The sequence below is a fragment of the Ambystoma mexicanum genome, chromosome 5q (genome assembly GCF_040938575.1).
Source record: "Ambystoma mexicanum isolate Mex_15411 chromosome 5q, UKY_AmexF1_1, whole genome shotgun sequence".
Taxonomy (NCBI): Eukaryota; Metazoa; Chordata; class Amphibia; order Caudata; family Ambystomatidae; genus Ambystoma; species Ambystoma mexicanum.
In genome coordinates, this window is record NC_090933.1 from 1,387,187,946 (window position 1) to 1,387,214,729 (window position 26,784).

Genomic DNA, 26,784 nt, shown 5'->3' on the forward strand with positions numbered 1-26,784 from the left:
TGATGTGGCAAGTGTGAACCCGACTGAGGGATGCCTGTGAATTTAAATTGGTCTGAGCCCGGCTGAGGGGGACTAATTGTATAAAAAGGATCTGAGCCTGGCTGAGGGGGATCCAGGGTGAAGAGTGAATCGCCTGACTTGAATATTTTGAAAGGAACTTTTTTGTTGTTTGATACATCCGCCCTCTGAATCAAGAGACTTTGAACGTAAGAGACTTGGGCACAGAAGGCCCTGATGTTGGTAAAAGGAACTGTGACCTCGTGCTGAAGAAGCCCAGGAGAGTGCTGTTCTCGAGTGACCGCTTTGTCCTGTGCTAAAAATGTGGGGAAGGGAGGCCAACGGCCTGAACATCCTTACTTATCATTTTGTGAACACTTCTTTCTTTTTCATGAACCATTATCCCACCCTATTTGTAGCATAGCAGTAAGGATTGGCAATAGTTATTTTGAGTATAGGCCCTTTTTTATTTGACTAGACTCCACTAGGACTGTATTATTATTATTTGATGGTTGTAGCTTGCTCCCATCTTAGATTTAGGTTTAGATAGGCATTTTCCACCCCCTTGATAAAGTTCAATAAACACCCTTGAACTGTGATCACTTGTGTCTGTCTTACTTTGATACCATGCCTTCCTTACAGGGGGTGCCAAGTTGTTAGGTCACATGCCTTCAATGTTCACACTCGCTTCATGGTTGGGTCCTTTCGGTGGCATGCAGAGCAAATGTACAAGATTTTATGTTGACCAATCCACATAGATAACTGTTTGGCTAACATCATCTTTATAACTGTAACAATCAGAATTGACCATTTTATGCTGACCACGCAATCAGGTCATTAGCAGGGGTTGTACTTAGTTGGTCACAGGTAAGTTGTTCGTCCATAGGGCAGACTAATGTATAGCATTTATTTAGGTGTGTAATTGCGAGAGACAGATATTGTAGATTTGCATGTATTTTGTAACTTGTTTGTATTCAAATTTGTTTTTGCCTGTATATACTGTAATCCAATGTGGCGTATTGAGCTTGTTTCCAGTTTTGCAGAGCTGGCTGACATTCCTGGCTGTAACTTGCATGTAATAAACTTTTTTTCATTGCCAATCGTACACTCTATTATTGCTTCCTTGGATCGTGTATTTTTTTTTTAATTCGGTTTTTGGGGCTACCCATTCATCATAATTTTGTTGTAAGCATATAGGTTTTCAGCAGTGGAGCCACATTCTTAACTGTATCCACTAGAATTAGCAAGTTTATTGTAGTCATCCGGGGAGGGCCTAGATGATGCTGTAGCGTCAAACTAAGCCGTGTTTTTCAGAACCACACAAGTTGACACCTGAGTTCGGCGGCAGCCGTGCCATTAAAAAACGGCACGGCTGCCGCCGGAGTCACTTTTTTAATGGCACCCGGTGGTCCCGGTAATTCTCCAATGCCGGGTGCCGGTAAAAATTAATCCCCATTCCCATTGAGTCCCATAGGACTCAATGGGAATGGGGAGGATGGTAGCACCGGCACCATTCATAATGGTGCCGATGCTACCGTCGAGGTCTGCGGGCGGGAGGGCACCCGCCTGCAGATCTCTGAGTATGCCGGTCCGGTAGCAACGATGCCCGTAGCTTACCGGCACTGTTTGTTACCGGACCGTCATACTCGTAATGAGTCCCATTGCAACAGTTAAAACACTCCCATCCATTTATTACAATCCACCCCCCACATGTGATTGGTCAAAAACTATACAAAAAAATCCAGTCTTTCTCCAATTCGTCCATTTTCATTGGTTGGAGTTATCTTAACTACCATCTTCAGCTCATGTGTACAGCACACCCTCTTTTAGGATTTGTCTGTGGTCGTCCATGACATCATCATACAGTTATACATTCACATGCAAACATACTTCATTACCAGTCCCATCTGGCCTGAGACCGCCAAACCCTGACGTAATTGCACATGGTTTGCAAGAGTACTTCAAAAAATATGAGGTGGGGATGAATAAGCAGGTTCTCTTTGAACTAGCAATAGCCATCTCACCCACCCCGACTTGCTGGCGTCATTGGAACATTCTAATCTAAATGATTACCAATACAATATGCATGGCCTCTGGTCACATCCTGTGAAAACAATCGAAACTCATGAAGTATCGGTCACTCTGGCGTCGAGCGTCCCTTCACCCCAAGTTTATTGTTGTTGTAAAACAAATGGGTGAATCACCCATAACAATAAATAACAAGCTCCCATGCACTTAAAAAGATTGCATCTTCCTTCCACGATTCTGCCAAGCCATAAAACCCCAGGCCGGCTTGTTGGCTGACCACCTGCTGAGGCCGTAGTTACTCATTACCTTTCCTCTGGCATCTGAAACCCTGCATAACCAGTGTCCCCTGGTCACCCAGAATTCACCCTGCAAACCCTGACTGCAGAGCTTGACCAATTTATAAAAAGAACACATGCATATAGATTTGTAAATTCCCCATGTATGTATTTCAGAGCATATATTGTTTCATAACTATTGTGTCTTCTTAACAGTGGGTTGTTCATGACAAATCCCCTTCCTCGAATGCGCATTATGAAGCTATTCATTGCCCAGCTTCTAGGCACTTCGTAGCACACCATATACAGATTGTATTTTGACATTCATCTTGCTGTGCATGCAATCTTAAATGTATCAACTTAGACACAAAATAACACTAAAAGTAGCACATCCCATTCACATTAACTACACTGGATACATATAAATTGCCACATCGTGCCAACTTTAACGCAACCCCAGTCACAAATATGGTGTGCCAAATGTGTACCCCTCTTCCTTATCAGGACCGTTCCTGACCACCCCAACAGTACCGATTTGGTATTGTATTCAATGTAAACTTATGTACATTTCTTATCCTCCGTCAGTCACTTCAGATGATATGAAAGTCTAATGCCATGTCATTTAATTTCATATGTCATCAAAGTCAAAGGTTGTGTGACACTTGGTTGTGTTGTCAAGTCCCCTACCCCTGGCAAATTTCAGCTAGGTATAGTCTTTTTTTTTTTTTTTTTTTTTTAAATGTTTGTAGACCATTCCCCATAGCGATAAATGGGATAAAGTCCTTAGGTAAGTCATGGCTTTGGGTTAAAGTCAGGTCAGTACTTGTTCAACCCCACAGGTGTGAACAAACAAGCACCCAACCCTAGAGAGTGCCACAGGAGACACCTGTTTAGAGGTTCAGTTCCAGGACCTATATTGAGTCAACCAAGGAAGAAATGAAGCTGAGCGGAATTAGGGGCAGTGGAAGCCAATGGTGATCTGTCATGGAGTGGGCCGGTAACACCCACACTACTCTGGGTTTTGGTGACCCCTAAAGCAGATTATGACGATATCAGAACAACAGAATGTCAGGGTCCGGAGACAAGTACTCCAAAGCACCAATCACTCAGGATTTGGCTCAGAAACAGCCCATGAATATGGTAAAGATAGGACTTCTTTTGCTGAAAAGGTTGTGATACACAGGGCCTTGAGCCCTTGATCTGAATGAAACAGATGGAGGAAATGCAAAAGAAGGCTCTTGCCCAGGTTTATGACCAGCCGCATTCAACAGCAGAGGATGACGATTTGGTGGCCACCCACACAGGAAGTAGACTGGGCATGTCGTGGGCAGTAAACCTGTCTAAGGCAAGTTAAACCACTATAGAGTGTACAGGACTGGGATCATGGTATGCCCACATCAGCACAACAGCCTGCTGGTCCCAAATGTAAAAGGGTTTGCCCAAAACAAAATTGCTGAGATTAAGACTGAAAAAGCACATTAGTCCACTGGGCTAATGATGCGGTAAACCCAGCTGCACTCTTGGTGAAGACAATACTGAAATACAGTTGCCACAAGCCTACGTCTCTTCACACCTGTAGGGTTTTAGCATCACCCTACACCAAAAATGATATATCTAAAACACACCCCTGTTCCAGGAGCCATATGGGCTACAGAGGGACAATACGTGGAAAGGGATGCATTGACAGGGGGAAGAAGTCCCTCTCATCACAAAAATAAAGACAAATCTGCAGGAAAACCAACAGGGAAAAAGCAACATTTTTACTATCACCCTCATTGTGAATCCCAGTATCTGTGTGTAGGCATGCTCAGAACCTTGGTGAGTTACGGCTGGTGAGTTACACTATCACCCTCATTGTGAATCCCAGTATCTGTGTGTAGGCATGCTCAGAACCTTGGTGAGTTACACTATCACCCTCATTGTGAATCCCAGTATCTGTGTGTAGGCATGCTCAGAACCTTGGTGAGTTACGGCTGGTGAGTTACACTATCTCCCTCATTGTGAATCCCAGTATCTGTGTGTAGGCATGCTCAGAACCTTGGTGAGTTACGGCTGGTGAGTTACACTATCACCCTCATTGTGAATCCCAGTATCTGTGTCTAGGCATGCTCAGAACCTTGGTGAGTTACGGCTGGTGAGTTACACTATCACCCTCATTGTGAATCCCAGTATCTGTGTCTAGGCATGCTCAGAACCTTGGTGAGTTACGGCTGGTGAGTTACACTATCACCCTCATTGTGAATCCCAGTATCTGTGTGTAGGCATGCTCAGAACCTTGGTGAGTTACGGCTGGTGAGTTACACTATCACCCTCATTGTGAATCCCAGTATCTGTGTGTAGGCATGCTCAGAACCTTGGTGAGTTACACTATCACCCTCATTGTGAATCCCAGTATCTGTGTGTAGGCATGCTCAGAACCTTGGTGAGTTACACTATCACCCTCATTGTGAATCCCAGTATCTGTGTGTAGGCATGCTCAGAACCTTGGTGAGTTTCGGCTGGTGAGTTACACTATCACCCTTATTGTGCAGTGTTATCCCATAAATATATTTTATGCGGATATGTAAACCCTTTCCTAATACAGAACAGGGGATCTGTTTGAATTCCTTTAGTGTTTCAGCAGTTCTGATTAATATCCCTCCCTGTGCATCTCACACTCCTTTGGGGAATGTCTGGACTTCTCCCCCTAGCATGCACCTGTTTGACTTCCTATCAGTTTTTCAGCAGTTCTGATTAATCTCCCTCCCTGTGCATCTCACACTCCTTTGGGGGATGTCTGGACTTCTCCCCCTCTAGCATGCACCTGTTTGACTTCCTATCAGTTTTTCAGCAGTTCTGATTAATCTCCCTCCCTGTGCATCTCACACTCCTTTGGGGAATGTCTGGACTTCTCCCTCTAGCATGCACCTGTTTGACTTCCTATCAGTTTTTCAGCAGTTCTGATTAATCTCCCTCCCTGTGCATCTCACACTCCTTTGTGGAATGTCTGGACTTCTCCCTCTAGCATTCACCTGTTTGACTTCCTATCAGTTTTTCAGCAGTTCTGATTAATCTCCCTCCCTGTGCATCTCACACTCCTTTGGGGAATGTCTGGACTTCTCCCTCTAGCATGCACCTGTTTGACTTCCTATCAGTTTTTCAGCAGTTCTGATTAATCTCCCTCCCTGTGCATCTCACACTCCTTTGTGGAATGTCTGGACTTCTCCCTCTAGCATTCACCTGTTTGACTTCCTATCAGTTTTTCAGCAGTTCTGATTAATCTCCCTCCCTGTGCATCTGACACTCCTTTGGGGGATGTCTGGACTTCTCCCCCCTAGCATGCACCTGTTTGACTTCCTATCAGTTTTTCAGCAGTTCTGATTAATCTCCCTCCCTGTGCATCTCACACTCCTTTGGGGGATGTCTGGACTTCTCCCCCTCTAGCATGCACCTGTTTGACTTCCTATCAGTTTTTCAGCAGTTCTGATTAATCTCCCTCCCTGTGCATCTCACACTCCTTTGTGGAATGTCTGGACTTCTCCCTCTAGCATTCACCTGTTTGACTTCCTATCAGTTTTTCAGCAGTTCTGATTAATTTCCCTCCCTGTGCATTTTCTTTGCCTTTTGTTCTTTGTGTCTGCACCACAACTCCCATAATGTGCTTCTTCACTTGCGATTCCTCTCTGTTCTGCTCATGCTCTGAAAGTACTCTGGGCCTCATTACAAGTCAGGCGGAAAGGGGTTAACGGCGCCATACCGACCAACCCCGTACTGCCTGATTACGAGGTCCCCTCGCGGGACCCGCTCTGCACGTCTGGTTTGACCAGACGTACAGAGCGGGTCCCGCGAGGGGAGCAGGGAGCTAACAACGGGCTTGCAAGACGCAAGCCCGTTGTTTGCTCCCTCCCCATTGCCATTTGAGCCCTACGAGGGCTCAAATGGGAATGGGGAAGGACAGGGCCCGGGTTCCCTGAAGGAGGATGTACCGGGCCCTCCATACTCGGAATGGCCTGTTACTTCCCCATTCAGGGAACCCGGAGACGATTTCGGTGGCAGCCATGCCGCCAATAGCGGCATGGCTACCGCCGAAGTCGTAATGAGGCCCTCTGTCTCAGTGTACTTTCGGAGTGTCTCCCCATTTCTCTGCAACCCACCGTCTCCCCCTCCTCAGCTATAGGCTCTGTGTCTGAGAAGTTTTTTGTCTCCACTCCTCCTTCTCACCCTACAGCGTGACTTCCATCGGGTGTAGGCGGAATATGTGAATTACTACATCTAAGATGTACTTATTTCCTCCTCTCACAAAATCTGCGTCTGTAAAACTCCAGTAAGTTGTGGTTCCACTGCAGGTATTGAGATAGTAACTCGACAAAATGGCCATGCCTCCCATTATTTTTATCTCGATGCAGTCAATCTTTCCTTTCCTCTTTGTTCCTATTCCACCATCTTTTCTGTGCACTGTGGAGCTGGTTAATTGACCACAACCAGCAATGACTCGACTGACGGGTTGGCCATTTCTCAGACTTCAGTGGCTGCACGTCACTGCATTGTGTTCATCCTGGCTGTTGGCTAGTTTGGTCACACCTTTATTCATTTCTGTGACAAAGGATGAATGGTCAATGGGCCACATGTTTAGAGATTTATGTGTTAATTCTGTTCATGGAATTGGGGACAAGTTACACTATTCATTTAACTCAGTGTCCTGCATACAAATTCCAGGATTTCATGAAACCAGTATTATAAAGTTGAAACATGCCTTTTTGCTTTTCACATATGATTTTTAAAATAAGAAATATGTATTTGTTGCTTATGGAACACTAATCCTGTTTTTCCTTTTCCTTCAAGCAGGGATTGGAAAACTGTGAAATGTTTAAAGAAAGCTTTCCTCTGATAGCTGGGTCTAGTATGATAGCAACCTCATCTGCTTCTTTCACATGACAGTCACTCCCAACCTGGAGCCTCTGACCGTGGAAGAAATGGTTCACTGGCTGCGACAAGTCGTTCAGGACATAATCTAATGGTAGACCACTGAATCTATACTGGACAGAGGAGAGGACAATGGCTGCCACTTTAAAGTAGAGGCAGAGCATTTTCAGGCATTGTGTACAACCTCCTTACCAAATATTGTGTAAATGCACTGGTGTGCCACATTCAGTATGAAAAAGATGCTGAACACCAACTTTGGACTTTATGCTTCAGAATCAATAGCACCGCTGCTGTGGTGCTGGTCAATAGTTGTTGATGTTCCAGTGGCAGCTGACATTTATTAAAGACTAAAAAGCATGAACACAAGGCAAGAAACCATGCTCTGGACGTAGAACAGTTCTAATCGCAGACCTGCCTGCTCTGGCTGAGGATAGTGGCTCATTCTTGACACTCAAGTCTGTAAAATTGCACCTGACCTGGTGAGAGCAACTGAGGGATTCAGGTTGAATTTGACAAGGAGCTCTTTACAAAGAAATCACTATCTCAAAATAGCGTCCTCAGAATGGAGGTACATTTTGAATTTTCTGAATGTGAAGCTACTTTTAGTGAAACATGCCGCATATTGCACCATCAGAGATTACACACTGAAGAGAAAGAGTGTGACAAGACTTTTAAAGAAACAAGTGATCTAATAATTCATCAGAGAATTCACACTGGTGTGAAACCATACGCATGTTCTGAATGTGATAAGGCTTTCAATCAAAAGGGCACGCTGTTGATACACCAGAGAATTCACACTGGGGAGAAACCATATGCATGTACTGAATGTGATAAGGCTTTCAAGAGAAAGGGTGAGCTATTGGTACACCAGAGAAATCACACTGGGGTGAAACCATATGCATGTTCTGAATGTGATAAGGCTTTCAAGGAGACGAGGCAGCTATTGCTACATAGGATGAGTCACACTGGGGTGAAACCATATGCATGTCCTGAATGTGATAAGGCTTTCAAGACAAAGGGTGAGCTATTGCAACATCAGATGAGTCACTCTGGAGAAAAACCATATTCATGTTCTGAATGTGATAAGTCTTTCAAGAGAAAGGACCAACTATTGCAACATCAGATGAGTCACTCTGGAGAAAAACCATATTCATGTTCTGAATGTGATAAGGCTTTCATTCAAAAGGGCGCGCTATTGGTACACCAGAGAAATCACACTGGGATGAAACCATATTCATGTTCTGAATGTGATAAGGCTTTCATTCAAAAGGGCACGCTATTGGTACACCAGAGAAATCACACTGGGATGAAACCATATTCATGTTCTGAATGTGATAAGGCTTTCAAGACAAAGGCTGGGCTATTGGTACACCAGAAAAATCACACTGGGGTGAAACCATATGCATGTTCTGAATGTGATAAGGCTTTCAAGCGACATGATCAACTTGTGAAACATCATATGAATCACACCGGGGAGAGACCATATGCATGTTCTGAATGTGATAAGGCTTTCAAGACAAAGGATGAGCTAATTGGACATCAGAGAAATCACACTGGGGTGAAACCATATGCATGTTCTGAATGTGATAAGGCTTTCAAGCAAAAGTGTGAACTAGTCGTACATCAGAGAAATCACACTGGGGTGAAACCATATTCATGTTCTGAATGTGATAAGGCTTTCAAGACAAAGGGTCAACTATTGCAACATCAGATAAGTCACTCTGGAGAGAAACCATATTCATGTTCTGAGTGTGCTAAGTCTTTCAAGAGTAAGGGTGGGCTATTGGTACACCAGAGAAATCACACTGGGGTGAAACCCTATGCATGTTCTGAATGTGATGAGGCTTTCAAGGAGAAGAGGCGTCTATTGCTACATAGGATGAGTCACACTGGGGAGAAACCATATGCATGTTCTGAATGTGATAAGGCTTTCAAGCGACATGATCAACTTGTGAAACATCATATGAATCACACCGGGGAGAGACCATATGCATGCTCTGAATGTGATAAGGCTTTCAAGACAAAGGGTGAGCTATTGGTACACCAGAGAAATCACACTGGGTTGAAACCATATGCATGTTCTGAATGTGATAAGCCGTTCAAGATGAAGCGTCAGTTATTGATACATCAGAGGAGTCACACTGGGGTGAAACCATATGCATGCTCTGAAGATATGATATGATAGTTTATTTATATAGCGCTTATGCACAATGTGTTTTTAAAGTGCTTCACGACAAGGGAGGGAACAAGGGAAAATACAATGACATTCTTACAGGCAACGAACAGTAAGAATGTGAAATTAACTATCGAACTCGGGTGAGGGAGAAGGGTGCAGAAAGGGAGGGGAGGAACAAAACAAGCGGCTATCGTACTAGGCCTGATGACATTTCAGATAGTGCTGGAGGGGGGGGCAAGTAAGGGGTGGGGGGAGGAGACTGACGAGGTTGCTATCATACTAGGTCCAGGGACAATTCTGATAGAGTAAGTGCATAGAAGAAAGTAAGGGCAGGAGGGGAGGAGATAAGAAAAGGGAGAAAAGGAGGGGAGGAGAGAACAGAGGGTGAGCAGTCAGAAAGAGTGGAGAAGCAAGAGGTGAAAACGAATACAATTCCAGAAGTCAGTAGTAACACATAATGTTGCAAGCCAGGATACAAGAAGATCGCATCAGCATGATTCAGGGCCACCATGACTACAAGATGCAAAGGAAGTCCAGCATGACCGTGGAGAAAGGGTGACGCACCGTGAATCAACAAAGTCCATAAAAGTCAAATCCAGCATTGGCCACAAGACGGTGATGGTGAAACCAGAATGTTTCAGGGCAGACTCCTGCAGAAGTAGGCTGGAGGGTGGGGAGCGGGAGCAGGGTAGAAGAATCAAGCAAAACAGGCAACACCTGTGTGCGAGAAGGGAGGGGGGCACAACGGAACATCACAGTGGACCAGAGGTGGTGGGGATGGCCTGTTGGGACAGAGGGTGTAAACACATGTTGGTGCATGCTTACCTGCTCTCTGAGCAGGGGGTCGGGCCCTGGGACCTCCTGGTCCAAACTGATATTGCCCTTTTCTTCGACTGCCCTTCGCTTTGGATGCCTGGGCGAGAGACGCCCTTGATCTAAGAGCGAAGAGCAGGAAGGAAGAGGCAGGGCTAAGAAGGTGGTGGTGCTTAGTCATGTGACCTAGATCCACTTGCACCTGCTCCCCATCTCTGTGGGGGATAGGTATTTTAAGGAGAAGAGGCATCTATTGCTACATAGGATGAGTCACACTGGGGTGAAACCATATGGATGCTCTGAATGCGATAAGTCTTTCAAGCATAAGTTTGAACTAGTCAAACATCAGAGAAATTTTACTGGGGAAGACCATATACATGTCCTCAATTTGATATGGCTTTCAATGTGAAGAGTCATCTATTGATGCATCAGTCCAGTCACGCTGGTGAGAAACCATGTGCATGTCCTCAATGTGATAAGGCTTTGAAGCCAAAGGGTCACCTAGTGATACACCAGAGGAATCACACTGGGAGGAAACCATATTCATGTTATTGATGTGATGTGTCTTTTTAGGAGAAGAAATATTTATTGCTATGTCAGTGAAGTCATACTGGGGGGAAACCATATTCATGTTCTGAATGTGCTAAGTCTTTCACGGAGGAGGGTCATCTATTGATAGATCAGAGGAGTAACACTGGGGAGAAACCATGTGCATGTCCTCAATGTGATAAGACTTTCAAGTGAATTGATCAACTTGTGATACATCAAAGGAATCACACCGGGTGATACCATATGCATGTTCTGAATGTGATAAGTCTTTTATGCTGATCAGTTCTCTATTGATACAGAAGAGGAATCACACTGAGGGAACTATGTACATGCATGCATGAATGTGTAAGGCTTTCAAGCAAAAGAGAGTTCAAATTTGACATCAGAGAAAACACACTGGTGGGAACCCATATGCATGTCCTCGATATAAGTCTTTCAAGGAAAAGCATAGTTTAATGTTACCTCAGAGAAATCACACGTTTGAGACTATATATATTATGAATGTAATACATTTTTCGATGTGAAGTCTATTGATCAGAAGAATCACACTGTGGGGGAAGTCATAGGCATGTTCTTAATGTGTTAAGGCTGTCAAGCAAAACTGAACTATTCATACATAAGAGAAATCGCACCGTGGGAAGCCATAATCATGTCCTTAATGAGAAATGACTTTCAAGCAAAAATAATCGACGTGATACATCAGATAAAGGATACTTGGGAGAAAACATAGACATGTTCTGAATGTGATACGTCTTTGAAGGTATAGAGTCATCTTTTGACTATATTTTCAGTGGGTCACCCTCTCATGAGATTTCAGAATTAAAAAAATAGTGAACAACACTTTGTACAATCCTTTTTTTAACATCAGTCCAAAAGAAAATACTGCTTATACATTACAGATTAATTTCTAACTCGTATGTCAGCATAGCACACCAACAAGCCTTATTGTGTTGTCCCATGGTATGTATTGTAATCTCTCAGACATCCAATGTGCACCCTACTCCCCTCCTTGTCTGTGCCTCATTGAAGACACCAATTTGAACTACCTTGCTCCTGCCCAAGACTCTCCTGCTGGACTTCCACCCACCAACCTTCAGCTACTGGGCCACCTGGTGAGTTTGTGTCGAGCCTGTGCAGCTTCTCCATCTATCCTTGTCCATCTATCCGTCTATCCTTCCTCCTCCTCCATGGCACTTTCCATCTCCCCATCTACTGTGACTGCTATTCTACCACCTATCCTTATTTATTTATTGGTCATTTGTTAGGCGCTTATACAATTAGCAAAACTGTTTCAAAGCGCCCATAGGGCGACAGGGTGGGGGCAGGGGAGGTAGACAATGAATTAAAACAAAGATACATAATTGAATTAATAGTACAAACAACTAGTGAGACTAACAGGGAGGGGAGATAAACCTACTATGCCTTGTGAGTGTTCAGAACGTGCAAGTGCAGGTGGGAGGGGCTAGGTGATGTGGTGCTTTTGGAGACGTGCTAAGAATAGAAGAATGTAAGAGCAACCTCCCGTGGGGAGGGTGAGCCAAGGAAGTGCAGTAAATAGACAGTGGCTGGGATGAGAGATGTGGGAGGGGGGAAGGGTCCCGAGGATACATACGGGCCCTGCACATCAGTCACGCTACTGTATGATTAGCAGGGAAGAGAGGAGGAGAAGGAAAAGGTAAAGAGAAAGGTCTTGAGGAGACTTTTCTGGAATTTAAGAAGGTCCTGCTCAAGACACAGGAAGAGGGAGTCTGTTCCAAAGGAGGGAGCCTGCTGAAGAAAGTGATTGACCACCAGCTCTCTGTTTAGAAAACCGCTTCACACGCAGGGAGTTGGTGCCAGAGGAACACAGGACTCTAGAAGGGGAGTATTTAGTCAGGAAGCGTTGAAGATAGAGTGGTCCCTGGCCCCAGATAGCCTTGTGGATGATGCAGAGGGTTTTGAATTTAACCGGGAGCCAGTGAAGGCTTTGTAGGGCAGGAGAGATGTGGTCCCTGGGCTTGTGGGCAAGAATAAGTCTTGCAGCCGTATTCTAGGTTAGCTGGAGGGGTTGCAGGGTGGGTGAAGAAAGATTAAGGAGGTGGCTGTTGCAATAGTCAAGCCTGGAGAGAACCAGAGCTTGGGTAACATTGAGTCTCTGGGGGAAGGTGAGGAAGGGTAGAGTTCCTTTGAGAAGGAAAAGCTGAAAGTGGGACTTCTTGAATGTCCTGAAGGAAAGGGAGGGATCGAAGATGAATCCGAGATTCCTGGCTACAGAGGAGGGGGCAGGTGGGGAGCCCATGGAGGAAGGCCAGATTGAAGGGAAGAAATAGAGTGCAGGGGACCCAACAGGGAGAATATCTGTTTTGCTGGCATTGAAGCAGAGGTCGTTAGCAGTGCAGCAGGCCTGGATGGCAGAGAGGCAGTCGGGGAAGGTGCAAGGGCTTGTGGTTTGAAGAAGAGTTGTGTGTCATCAGCGTAGCACTGGAAGTTGAGGGAGAAGGAGGAAATGAGGCATGCCAGCAGAGAAAGGTATATGTTAAAGAGCCAGGGCAAGAGAATAGAGCCCTGGGGGCACCACAGGTGGAGGAGGAAGTAGGGGAGGAGAAAGGGCCTAATGTTGTTGGAGGAACGGTCCGTAAGGAAGGAGGTGAGCCAGTCCAGTGCCCGATCTGAGATACCAAGGGTATCATGGAGACTTTTTATGAGGATGTAATGGTTCACTGTCAAATACTGAAAAGAGATCAAGGAGGATGAGGACAGCAGGGGAGTTGGAGTCAAGGGTTGTGGGCAGTTCTTCACAGGTGTTTAGAAGAGCAGTTTCCGTGCCACCTGATGTCTGCACTTACCTCTGCACTTGCCCTCTGTTGGCCGTTACTTTTACTTATTGTTATTATTCTGTTCCCATGTACTGCACTGTCCCTTCCTCCCCGCCCCCACTTTTCTCTTTCCCCATCCCATGCACTTGGGCGATCTGAATGACACCTGGCTTGTATGATCGTTGTCTGTCCTCCCCTTGTTCCCCCTCCCTTGCCTCATCGCGCCTTGAAACACTTGTGTATAGGTGTGTTATAAATGCCATATCATATTAGAATCCAGACTGGTGGTCGTGTAGACCGCCAAGTAGTTCGGTGTGAGAGTTGAGGGAGGGCCAACATCTCGAGCAATTTCCCCAGGAAGGCGGTGATGGAAATGGGTTGGTAGTTGACTGGGCATGAAGGGTCTGCAGAGGGTTCTTTAAGGAGGGGACGCACAAGGGAGTGCTTGAGGGAGGATAGAAAGGAACCAGTAGCAAAGGAGTGGTTGCAGAGATCAGCAAGAGCAGGTGTGAGAGTGGGAATGTCCTTCATGGTTCTGGAAGAACATGGGGCAACCTATTTGGAAGACACATTCATGGAGTTGACAACTCTGGTGACTTCTTCAGGGGATACAGGAGCGAAGGAGGAAAAGGAGTATGGGTGGAAAGGTGGATAGAGGGGAGAGGGTTGAGATGGAAGAGTGTGTGACAAGGTTGTTGAGTATGTCTTGGTTTTGGAAATGAAGTGAGAGGTGAGGCAATTGCATAGGGCCTGTGAAGGAGTAGGGACAGAAGATACTGCGGACGGGTTGGCAAGTTCCCTACAGATTTTGAATAGTTCAGCCATGTTGTCGGAAGCATTGGACACTCATGCCTGAATATGGGTGCTTTTTCTGGCACGGATGGAGAGTCTGTAGTATCTCTGGAACAAGCGGCAGACCAGTTTGTCAGAGGGTGCACCTGAGGTATGCCACTTCCTTTCTGCAGCCCTGCACATACGTTTTTGGTCTGCAAGTACGGAGTCGTACCAGGTGTTATTCATGGAGGCAGGTTTCAGGCGGATCTTCATGACTGGGGCAATGATGTCAAGGGTGTTGGTAATGGACAGACAGAGGTTGTTGAGGGCAGAATCAGTGGTAGAGTCTGTATTGGGTGAGCGTGGGGGAATGAAAGTGGAAGAGAATGCAGCGGCTGACACTCATTTCATCGGGCGGTTGCTCATGAATGAGGTTGGCAGAGCTTTATGAGGAGTTGTCACAAAGCCATATCGAACATGATGAGGAGAGAGGAGAGAGTGGTCAGACCACGAGAAGGGGGTGACCACAGGAGTAGAGAGAATGATGTTGGAGTGCATGATGGTGTCTAGCATGCGTCCAGCAGAATGGGTAGGGCCAGAGGGGATTAAGGAGAGGGATAGAGAGGAGAGAGGGATAGAGAGGAACAGGTCAGTGAAGAGGGTTGTTGCTGTGCAAGGGGAGTCTAGGTGGAAGTTGAAGTCACCTAGTAGTAGCAGGTTGGAATTGGTAGATAGTAGGGAGGAACAGACGTCCGCCCACTCTGAGAGGAAGAGAGAAGAATTGCCCTGTGGCTGGTATATGGTAGCAATAGTCAAGGTTGTGGAAGGAGAGATGACCAATTTGCATACTACGCTCTCAAAGGATGAATAAGGCTGAGTGGGTAGGGTGGAAGAAGGAATCCACTCGGGGAGGATTAAGGCAACATTGCCGCCAGCATGGTGGGGTTGAGGCCTTGAGGTGATTTTAAAGCCTTCGGGTAGAAGTGAGTCAAAAGAGGTAACTGAGCTGGCATTGAAGCAGGTTTCAGTGTAGACCGCCAACAAGTTCAAGTATGTACAGATCGGTGTCTTCAAGGAGAAGGCAGATGACAGCAGAGTGTTTGATGGCAGAACGAGAGTTGAGGGTTGCCAGGTGGAGAAGCTTGCTGCCTTTGAAAACATTTTGAGGTGGAGTGTGAGAGGCTTCTGTCCGGAGAGATGGGGCAGAGGGTGTGGAGGGGGGGCAGGGAAGGAAGGAAATTGATGAGAGATTGCAGAATCCGGTCAAAGAGAAGGCGGTTGGCCTGAGGGCCTTGAAACAGGATGGTGCCTGTGCGGTAGACATTGATGCAGCAGCGGGATGAGAAGAAGCCCTCAAGGAGGACTTCCCACTGTGTACTGCCATGAATGGATGTGGAAGAGTAAGGTGAGAGCGTGGCAGTGAGGTGAGAGGTCCATAGGTCAGGAGATGGGCTAGAGAAGAGGATGTCAGTGGAGATTTCTTTTGAGGAAGCACTGACATAGGTGTCTGCAATTGGGAGGCCAGGGTTGGCAGCAAGGATGTCTTTTCATGCTTTTTCCATCCAGATTGTGTGAGAGAGGGAGGATAGGTGATAGTGTAGCAGTAAGAGAAGATTGGAGAGATGGAGAGTGCCATATCTGATCGAGAGGAGAAGAGAGAGGACAGACCAGGGAGGAGGGGTGAGTATGTGAGTGTTGCAATGCACAGTTCTGAACCAGAACACAGTTGGTTGAGTGGAAGTTTAAGAATACAGACAAATACAATGGTGGATGAAGGCACAACAAAGTTCGATTTATCACTAAACAGACAATACCCTGCTGCATGAAGGTACACCTAAATGCGATTTATCACTAAATAGACAATACCCTGCTGTGTGAAGGCACAACCTAAATGCAATTTATCACTAAATAGACAATACCCTGCTGCGTGAAGGCACAACCTAAATGCGATTTATCACTAAACAGACAATACCCTGCTGCATGAAGGTACACCTAAATGCGATTTATCACTAAACAGACAATACCCTGCTGCATGAAGGTACACCTAAATGCGATTTATCACTAAACAGACAATACCCTGCTGCATGAAGGTACACCTAAATGCGATTTATCACTAAACAGACAATACCCTGCTGCATGAAGGTACAACCTAAATGTGATTTATCACTAAACAGACAATACCCTGCTGCATGAAGGCACAACCTAAATGCGATGTATCACTAAACAGACTATACCCTGCTTCATGAAGGCACAACCTAAATGCAATTTATCACTAAACAGACAATACCCTGCTGCATGAAGGCACAACCTAAATGCAATTTATCACTAAACAGACAATACCTTGCTGCATGAAGGCACAACCTAAATGCAATTTATCACTAAACAGACAATACCCTGCTGCATGAAGGCACAACCTAAATGCAATTTATCACTAAACAGACAATACCCTGCTGCATGAAGATACACCTAAATGCGATTTATCACTAAACAGACAATACCCTGCTGCTTGAAGGCACAACCTAAATGCGATTTATCACTAAACAGACAATACCCTGCTGCATGAAGGTACACCTAAATGCGATTTATCACTAAACAGACAATACCCTGCTGCATGAAGGTACAACCTAAATGCGATGTATCACTAAACAGACTATACCCTGCTGCATGAAGGCACAACCTAAATGCAATTTATCACTAAACAGACAATACCCTGCTGCATAAAGGCACAACCTAAATGCAATTTATCACTAAACAGACAATACCCTGCTGCATGAAGGTACACCTAAATGCGATTTATCACTAAACAGACAATACCCTGCTGCATGAAGGTACACCTAAATGCGATTTATCACTAAACAGACAATACCCTGCTGCATGAAGGCACAACCTAAATGCGATTTATCACTAAACAGACAATACCCTGCTGCATGAAGGTACAACCTAAATGCAATTTATCACTAAACAGACAATACCCTGCTGCATGAAGGTACACCTAAATGCAATTTATCACTAAACAGACCCTGCTGCATGAAGGTACAACCTAAATGCGATGTATCACTAAACAGACTATACCCTGCTGCATGAAGGCACAACCTAAATGCAATTTATCACTAAACAGACAATACCCTGCTGCATGAAGGCACAACCTAAATGCAATTTATCACTAAACAGACAATACCCTGCTGCATGAAGGTACACCTAAATGCGATTTATCACTAAACAGACAATACCCTGCTGCATGAAGGCACAACCTAAATGCGATTTATCACTAAACAGACAATACCCTGCTGCATGAAGGTACAACCTAAATGCGATTTATCACTAAACAGACAATACCCTGCTGCATGAAGGTACACCTAAATGCAATTTATCACTAAACAGACCCTGCTGCATGAAGGCACAACCTAAATGTGATGTATCACTAAACAGACAATACCCTGCTGCATGAAGGCACAACCTAAATGCAATTTATCACTAAACAGACAATACCCTGCTGCATGAAGGTACACCTAAATGCGATTTATCACTAAACAGACAATACCCTGCTGCATGAAGGTACACCTAAATGCGATTTATCACTAAACAGACAATACCCTGCTGCATGAAGGTACAACCTAAATGCAATTTATCACTAAACAGACAATACCCTGCTGCATGAAGGTACACCTAAATGCGATTTATCACTAAACAGACAATACCCTGCTACATGAAGGCACAACCTAAATGCAATTTATCACTAAACAGACAATACCCTGCTGCGTGAAGGCACAACCTAAATGCGATTTATCACTAAACACACAATACCCTGCTGCATGAAGGTACACCTAAATGCAATTTATCACTAAACAGACCCTGCTGCATGAAGGCACAACCTAAATGCAATTTATCACTAAACAGACAATACCCTGCTACATGAAGGCACAACCTAAATGCAATGTATCACTAAACAGACAATACCCTGCTGCATGAAGGCACAACCTAAATGCAATTTATCACTAAATAGACAATACCCTGCTGCATGAAGGCACAACCTAAATGCAATTTATCACTAAATAGACAATACCCTGCTGCATGAAGGTACACCTAAATGCAATGTATCACTAAACAGACAATGCCCTGCTGCATGAAGGCACAACCTAAATGCAATTTATCACTAAATAGACAATACCCTGCTGCATGAAGGTACACCTAAATGCAATGTATCAGTAAACAGACAATGCCCTGCTGCATGAAGGCACAACCTAAATGCAATTTATCACTAAATAGACAATACCCTGCTGCATGAAGGCACAACCTAAATGCAATTTATCACTAAATAGACAATACCCTGCTGCATGAAGGCACAACCTAAATGCAATTTATCACTAAACAGACAATACCCTGCTGCATGAAGGCACAACCTAAATGCAATTTATCACTAAACAGACAATACCCTGCTGCATGAAGATACACCTAAATGCAATTTATCACTAAACAGACAATACCCTGCTGCATGAAGGCACAACCTAAATGCAATTTATCACTAAACAGACAATACCCTGCTGCATGAAGGCACAACCTAAATGCAATTTATCACTAAATAGACAATACCCTGCTGCATGAAGGCACAACCTAAATGCAATTTATCACTAAACAGACAATACCCTGCTGCATGAAGGCACAACCTAAATGCAATTTATCACTAAACAGACAATACCCTGCTGCATGAAGATACACCTAAATGCAATTTATCACTAAACAGACAATACCCTGCTGCATGAAGGCACAACCTAAATGCAATTTATCACTAAACAGACAATACCCTGCTGCATGAAGGCACAACCTAAATGCAATTTATCACTAAATAGACAATACCCTGCTGCATGAAGGCACAACCTAAATGCAATTTATCACTAAACAGACAATACCCTGCTGCATGAAGATACACCTAAATGCGATTTATCGCTAAACAGACAATACCCTGCTGCATGAAGGTACAACCTAAATGCGATTTTATTACACTAAACAGACAATACCCTGCTGCATGAAGGCACAACCTAAATGCAATTCATCACAAAACAGACAATACCCTGCTGCATGAAGGCACAACCTAAATGCAATTTATCACTAAACAGACAATACCCTGCTGCGTGAAGGCACAACCTAAATGCAATTTATCACTAAACAGACAATACCCTGCTGCATGAAGGTACACCTAAATGCGATTTATCACTAAACGGACCCTGCTGCATGAAGGCACAACCTAAATGCAATTTATCACTAAACATACAATACCCTGCTGCATGAAGGCACACCTAAATGTGATTTTTAAACTAAACAGCCAATACAAAGATGGATGAAGGCACACCTAAATGCGATTGTTTTATTTTTTACACTGTCCATTCCCTCCCCCCCCCTCAGGAAGTGTGGAAGAAAAAAGCCAGCCTTACTCCTCTTTTGAAAGCCTTGTCTGCAAGTTTGGCATCTCTCCTACTCTCTCACCCTTGCCACTATCTATATGATATGGCATTTATAACACGTCGTACCCAAGTATTTCTAGGCGTGACAAGACAAGGGAGGACGAAATGATCTTACTAGGCCTTGTGTCATTCAGGTCGCACAAGTGCAGGGAAGAGGGAAGGAGAGAGGTGCCAGGGGGGTGCGGGAGGGGGAAGTGCAGTTAACTCACAAGAGCAGCCAGCGGGTGGCTCATAAGTGTAGAGAGAATGGACTGTAGGGTTGCAGATACAGACCCTTAAGTGCTGGGGAGCCTGGTGGCAGTGCAAGGGCAACTAGCGATGCAGGTGCCTGGGCCCGAGTTCAGAGGGTGACCAGGTGACCAGTGTGCTGAGCAGTCAGGTGCATCAGCAGGGGAGAGGAAGAGAGAAAGCAGAAGCGAAAAGTAATGTCTTGAGTTGCTTCCGGAACTGGAGGTGGTTCTGCTCAGGTTTGAGAGAGGCAGGGAGGCTGTTCCAAAGGGAGGCCCCAGTAGAGGAGATGGATCTGCCCCCAACTCTCTGCTTGGAGAAGCGTCTGACCCTCAGAGAGTTGGAGGTGGATGAGCTGAGAGCTCGAAAAGGAAGATATTTTGGAAGAGAAAGTTGGAGGTAGAGGGGTCCCAGGCCCCAGAAAGCCTTGTGGACAATGCAGAGGGTCTTGAAGTTCATCCTTGCAGCCATGGGGAGCCAGTGAAGAGATTTCAGGGCTGGAGAGATATATAGTACCTGGACTTGAGGCCAAGGACAAGTCTCGCAGTCCTATTCTGCATAAGTTGTAAAGGTTGAAGAGTTGAGGCAGGAAGATTTAGAAAAGGCTGTTGCAATAGTCCAGCCTAGAGAGGACCAGAGCTCTTGAGACAGTGAGCTTCTGGGGAAAGTGAGAAAAAGAATACCTCTGAGGAGGTGCAGCTGATAGTTTGACTTCTTAGAGACGTCAGAGATGTGAGGAGAGAAGGAGAGGGTGAAATCGAAGATGACACCAAGGTTCTTAGCCTCACAGGAAGAGGGCCCAGAGTGGGCAGCCAGAGAGAGAAAGGAAAGGAGGGAGCGGGTGTCCCAATGAGATGGACCTCAGTCTTACTGGCATTAAGGCAGAGATCGTTGGTGGCACACCATTCCTAAATTGCAGCCAGACAGTCTGGTATGAGGGAAGAAGCAGAGGTGGCTGAGGGGAGTCTGAAAGAGAGCTATAGGCCCCCTGGACCTGTCTCTCTGTTCTTACCGGAATGGGCCAATTCCTTCTCCTATTACCTGACTTCCTCTGATGTGGCCTCTAGGGGACCCTCGCATATGGAAATAAGGCACAATCACCACACATGAACTGATACGCCAGACACGAGGTTCAATTTCCAAAATCTAGGGTTTATTGCAATGCAAAGCAAATAGTCTCAATCGGCCGACTGGGTCTCACGTCCCACAACGTGTGTCTCCAGACCCCGAGGGACGACAGAGAGCGAGCATCTTACAACAGTTACATATATACAAAACGATCATCATATTATCAGTAGTGACATATTCGATACCGCCCAGAATGCATTTCCTTTGAAAATGGTTTTGATGATTGACAATTATGACGAATATGACACCCTCAGACATTTATTCAGCAACAGTTTGCAATTTGTGAAGTGGCAGACATGCTTCTTTGTTTTTGGGAACATAATGCTCCTGTTCTTACAAGCAAACTGCGTGCAGGACAGAGACACATTCCAGGCCTCACTATCTTCTAGTTTCTATTCGTGTGCTAGAGGTCAACTCTATCTGCAGGGGTTCGGGGAAGGGGGGGCCGTAAAAGAGAGCATAATTCAAGCCATTTAATGTTCGTTTCTACCGCACCAGCGAGACTAGCTGGCACCTGCGTAGTGATTAAATGCCTTGTTGCTTACTTCGAAGGACTTGTGAGGGAGGAGACCGGGCATTGCTGTCTGGGTTGCCTTGGCTGTGTTTCAACATGTAACTTGTGGCCTCGCTCTATGCATGAGCAATAACGGAATAGAATTCACTTACAGCAAGGCAGTTTAAACAGAAAGCAAAAAGCGAAAATTAGTAAAAATGGCGGATTCTATTCCTACAAAATGGACGCTCTCTGGTCATGGTGATGAGTCTGTCCAGACAAGTGCTGAACATATGATGTGGTTGGTTTTCAGCCAACAAAATATATCGCTTATGCTATGGAAGGGTCATTTCTAGACTCACAAACCCTCCTCCTGGCCGTAAGTAAAGCACATCATCCAAAGATTGCATCTTCTTCTGACCAGGTATCTGATTCCGAACTTTGCATACTACTATAATCATCATCATTGTCATCAATATTAATTGACATAAATTCTTTTACTGTTGAAGGCGAGCGTCCCCCAGATAGCACGATCCTCCCCACAATGAGAGACAATAATGGACTCTCCCAGGATGGGAATAAGGCCAGGACAAAGTACGGGTGAGCTTAAATGGGAGTTTATCAATCAGAATAGGGCATGCAAAGAACTCTGCAAACTCCGAGAGCGCTCTGTCGGACAATAGCAAAGACAGGCGTATATATTTACAAAAAGCATCATAAGAACCTACATGCTATAGGGGGCACAAGTTCGTGGGGATTGGGTGGCGACGACTAGCTATAGGTACTGCTGCGATGTGGTTTGCCGTGGTTGGAGGACGTCACTGGTTACCCTTGTGGGTTGGGCTGGGCCTGGCAGGTCAGCTGGGCTCATCCGGACGGTGTTGTTGTGCCAGCCAGTGTCGGTGATGAATGTCTTTCCTGGCTTTTTTGCCCTAGGGCCACGCACACCACAGTCATTCAACATTGCAATATTATCTTCCCTGGTAAATCTTCCAATAGGTTATTCTACAGGTTAATGCAACACAGGAGGAATGCACCTAGAGTGGGGTCTGTTGGCGATACATCAATACATGGTTACCATCGTCCTGTTGACCGGGCATCATAGGTCGCGAGGTTGGGTCTCAGGGCATGGGACAGGCGATCCGCGTGATCATGTCTCGTTAGAAGTCATTATGGATGTGTTCCTGTGGTGTTGCCATAATATTGGGTGTCCTAATTTTATAGGGGCCATTAACCTAAGGTGAGCCGGTGGGTCGTGGAGCCTAAGAAAGGGCGCCTTTGGATCTGTGTTTTTAGGCCGGGGTTTACTGCTGGGTTGTAAATAATTCAGGTGGCAGGCCGTGGCCTTGGGTGCTGCGGGGGAATGTGAATGTTTGAAGCGGTTCCAGCCGAATTGGGGGAGGTGGAGCAGAGCAGCACAGGCCTCTGCTTTTTTGTCGGCCAATTTTCACTGGGAGGAAGGGGGAATGGCCTTGCATGTGCTTAAAAAGGTATTTTCCTCGTGTGTTGCAGATTTAGGTGGAAGAGACATAAACATTCACATAATAAACATTACTCATTGAGTCTTTTCAAAGCTTATGTTTGGACATTATTAGTGCCTTTCACATGGCCATTTAACACATGTTGTCTATACGCTAAGTATTTAACACCCACAACATTCTGTTACATTTCTGTACATGTGCGGTAAGTAGTAAGGTTGGTGGAGCACGCAGGAACAAAACTGTCAACAAGGCTGACGGCAGTGACACATAGTGAGCTTGGACCTACATATGGTGCCTTTTCATGCACCCCTTACATGAGCTCTCAATATGGTTGCATTTGTCTTCCTTTGCACTCTAGCAGCATTAGTTCAGTTATGGCGCGTGACCGTGGGGTGCAGTCTTCGCGATGGAGCACATAACACAAAAACCCCCGGGACACTTTTACTATTTGCGTGTAGCTACAGGGATGTGGGTGCTTCATCCCTAATGTCACATAAGCACACATTCTGCCATTTGTATAGAGGTTACAGGTTTTTAATCAGAGAGGTCGTGAAGAGGAAAGTTTCATCACAGGTGGTTTGCTCATTAGTATTTGGGGACTCTGCTTTTGTCAGGGGACCATTTTACAGTTCTTTTCCACCCAGGCCCTGCTGGCCGGGTCATGCTGGAAACAGCGATACACTGCGGAAGGTGAAATGTTACAGTGTTGTTATCTAACACTGGCTCATGTCCGTCCGTTTCTTGGGAACGGGCTCTCAGCGGATCTGCCAGAGAGCTGCGGCCACAGGGATAATTGAAACTCTCCAAGGGTGGGGGTCGCTCTGCGGTGCACAGGGCTCAAAACCATCTTTATTTCACAAAATGGTTTCCAGGGCATAGCTAAATTGAGCAGGTTTGGTCAATGTCTTCAGCCAGCGGCCCCACCCACCACCTGGGCCCTGGTGGCAGGGGGGACCCCTGACGAGCCATGGACTTCACCGGGGAGAGGATGCAGGGGAGGGGGGTCTCTTGGACCAATCCTCCCATACATTTCCCCCCTTTCGTTACTTAAGTAACGAATACTTTAAATCCTCCAATCTCCTGCACTCTTCCTCGTCAATTATAGCGTCATCCCATGCAGGGGTGCCTTTTATGGGCATCCATGCCCTGCACACCCCTTGCAAGCTCTCTCCTCTCCTAGCATATTCATCTGGGGTGCAGGTCAGGTATATACAACCGCTCTCCCCTTCCAAGTCCACCCACACCTCCTCGTACCATTCAAGTATACGGGGCTCTTTAATTGTAGTGTGCCATAATCTATCTACTATATCCTTGTCGTGGTACCTGGGCACCATCTGGTATCTTGACGTCTCATCTGACCCTGTTTGTACCTGTACTTCCTGCATGGTTTGTATTGTACCACGGGCGTTGCCCATTGTCACCATCATCATTGCACCATTCAGCACTTCGTTAGCGCAACATCGAAAACCCACCTGGCACAGGCAAAAAATAAAAAGGAGGAACACAACAGCCGGCATCAAAAATTTAAGTCATTCCCAGCCACGATGGGACCCAAGAGAAGATGTTGTCGAACCATGTGCTTTCTTCTGTTCCACCTTCTATTTTCATTCTTTCTCCTAGGTTATGTACTGCTTCGATCACATGGGACAGGGAACCGTTATCTGCGTCTTCGGAAGGTACGAAAGTGCAGCAGGCACTTCCAATTTTTCGGCAAACACCTCCGTCCATTGCTGTCAACAGGTCCAAGACCTACCTATTTTGCATGGTCATTAGCCGCAGTGCTCGCAGTTCCATTTTTATGACATTAAACCCTTCTTCAGTGTCACTTGCCAGCTGGATCAGCTCCCAGCGTGTGATTTGGAGCCACTTTGCATTTGCTCGCGCCTGGATGCTTGGGATGAGTGAGGCAAAGAAAGTTTCTGCAGAGCTGAATAATCGATATCTATCCGGGATCTGTGCCAGTAGTTCCGAAGATGCTTTTGATATGTAGTTTGATGATCGTCTGTTTCGGGACAGCACCTCCTCCTTGTTCCCGGAAGACAGGACATGTACTTGTGACTCTGCAGTTGGCTGGGCCTCTTTCTGCTGAGGTTTTTCTCACGTTTTCTTGCTCCCATCAATGTGGCTTTCCGGGATTACCATTAGTACTGAGTGCAGGGTGGCCAATGAGCAGCTGCCACCCCAGGATTCTGGGAGGTGTAGGTATGCCTGGTTGCCACATACCCAATAAGTGTCCATGAGGGCCACTGTCCCCTTTCTCATATCTGGGATGGTGAGGGTCTTGTTACAATTTTTGTTTACCCCCATGATGGTTTTCCCGTCTCCCTTGAAACACAGTTCATAGTTTATTTCTTTCTGCAGCTTGAAGGGTTTTTCAATGGCCGTTATCCAAGTCAATTTTGAGATGTGTTCCTTCCATACTGGTGTGCACGTCTCTTCGATCCATTGCAGTTTCTCTGGTGCCACACCTCGCAGTGCTTCAGCCTTACACATTATCTCTTCGTCTTTCCACTTATTTTCTGAAAAAAGTGTCCCTTGTATTATAAAAAATGGCTCCTCCAAGCATACCACTCCTATCGCCTTCGGATAACAGGTCTTCTCATTCTGCAGCATTTTAAGTCACGTCGTGTGCCTGGAAGGTGTTCTTAATCCTGCACAATGTGAGATGAAGGAGAAATTGGGCATTGACAATAGGCAACTCTTTGGGTAACAATACTTTGGGTGTACCTGAAGCATGGAGAATGAGGGAGCACACATAACAGCTCTAATTTGTGGTTTGCTTAGCCGTTGCACTCATGTCTGCATACCATTTATTTGTCTGGTGGGGGTGTCGTGGGTCTTCCATTTTGTCTAATCCCAACCCATAATATTCATCATATTGCCTCCTCCCCGCCTCCCTTTTCCGTCTGTTATTTCTTTTTCTAAGGTATTTCCCAGCTTCATGGGCGATGGACAGTGTGGGCCCCCCCTTTCTCCCTCTCGCCCCCCCTTTGCCCAATCATCATATAATACTTCATATCTCGCTGTCATTTTTTCATTCTCTTTCTTCATGCTATCTAGCAGTGTGTTTTTTGTTACGGGAGCGGGCCGGCTGGTGGGGGTGTTATATAACCAGGATATAGTAGAGGGGTTACGATCATTTAGACTACGGGCATTGTAATTAGATACTTTTGGCAGGGAAGTTGTGCTGCTTTGCATTTTTTCCTGCACCCCTTCATTTCGCGAGATAGCAACATTAGATGGTGTTGTGTAATACCCCATACCAGTTTAGTTCCATCCCATACCAAAAAATCACCTTCTTTAGTGTTTACAATTGCTGTTTCATGTGTCACATTAGTCCCGTTATAACCTCCCCCCTCGTTCATCTCGATAGAGATGAACGCTATAAACCAATACGTAACCAGGCCAAACAGTATTGTGAAAAATAATGTAATGCATACAGACAATCCACACTCATACGAATATCTACATCTCTCAGCTAAAAAAACTCTATAACAAATCTATCCGTTGCAGGCTGCCCGTTAGTTGCCATGGTATTTCCTGTTTGAGATATAAAAGTGCATGAAGTGCATGCATGTAAACATTTTTGTTGGCACTACCAGTGCCAAGAGGTCATGGCAGGGGGGTGGGTTTGGGTAGGGGAGGGGGGTTGGGATGTACAGAGAAGGGAGCAGACAATATACATA

The 26,784-nt window shown here is 45.5% G+C and overlaps 1 protein-coding gene across 2 annotated transcripts in view; it reads left to right on the forward strand.

Moving 5' to 3' along the window:
- The window catches only part of LOC138498199 (zinc finger protein 268-like), a 174,789-nt gene extending 163,215 nt beyond the window's left edge, over positions 1 to 11,574 (forward strand). Inside the window, exon 2 of one of the 2 annotated variants that reach the window (XM_069622076.1) lies at positions 7,122 to 11,574. In XM_069622076.1, the coding sequence (XP_069478177.1) occupies positions 7,765 to 9,384 (1,620 nt within the window). In that variant the 5' untranslated portion in view covers positions 7,122 to 7,764 and the 3' untranslated portion in view covers positions 9,385 to 11,574. The remainder of the gene's footprint in view (positions 1 to 7,121) is intronic. The other variant, XM_069622077.1, reaches the window with a different exon arrangement.
- Positions 11,575 to 26,784: the final 15,210 nt, after the last annotated feature.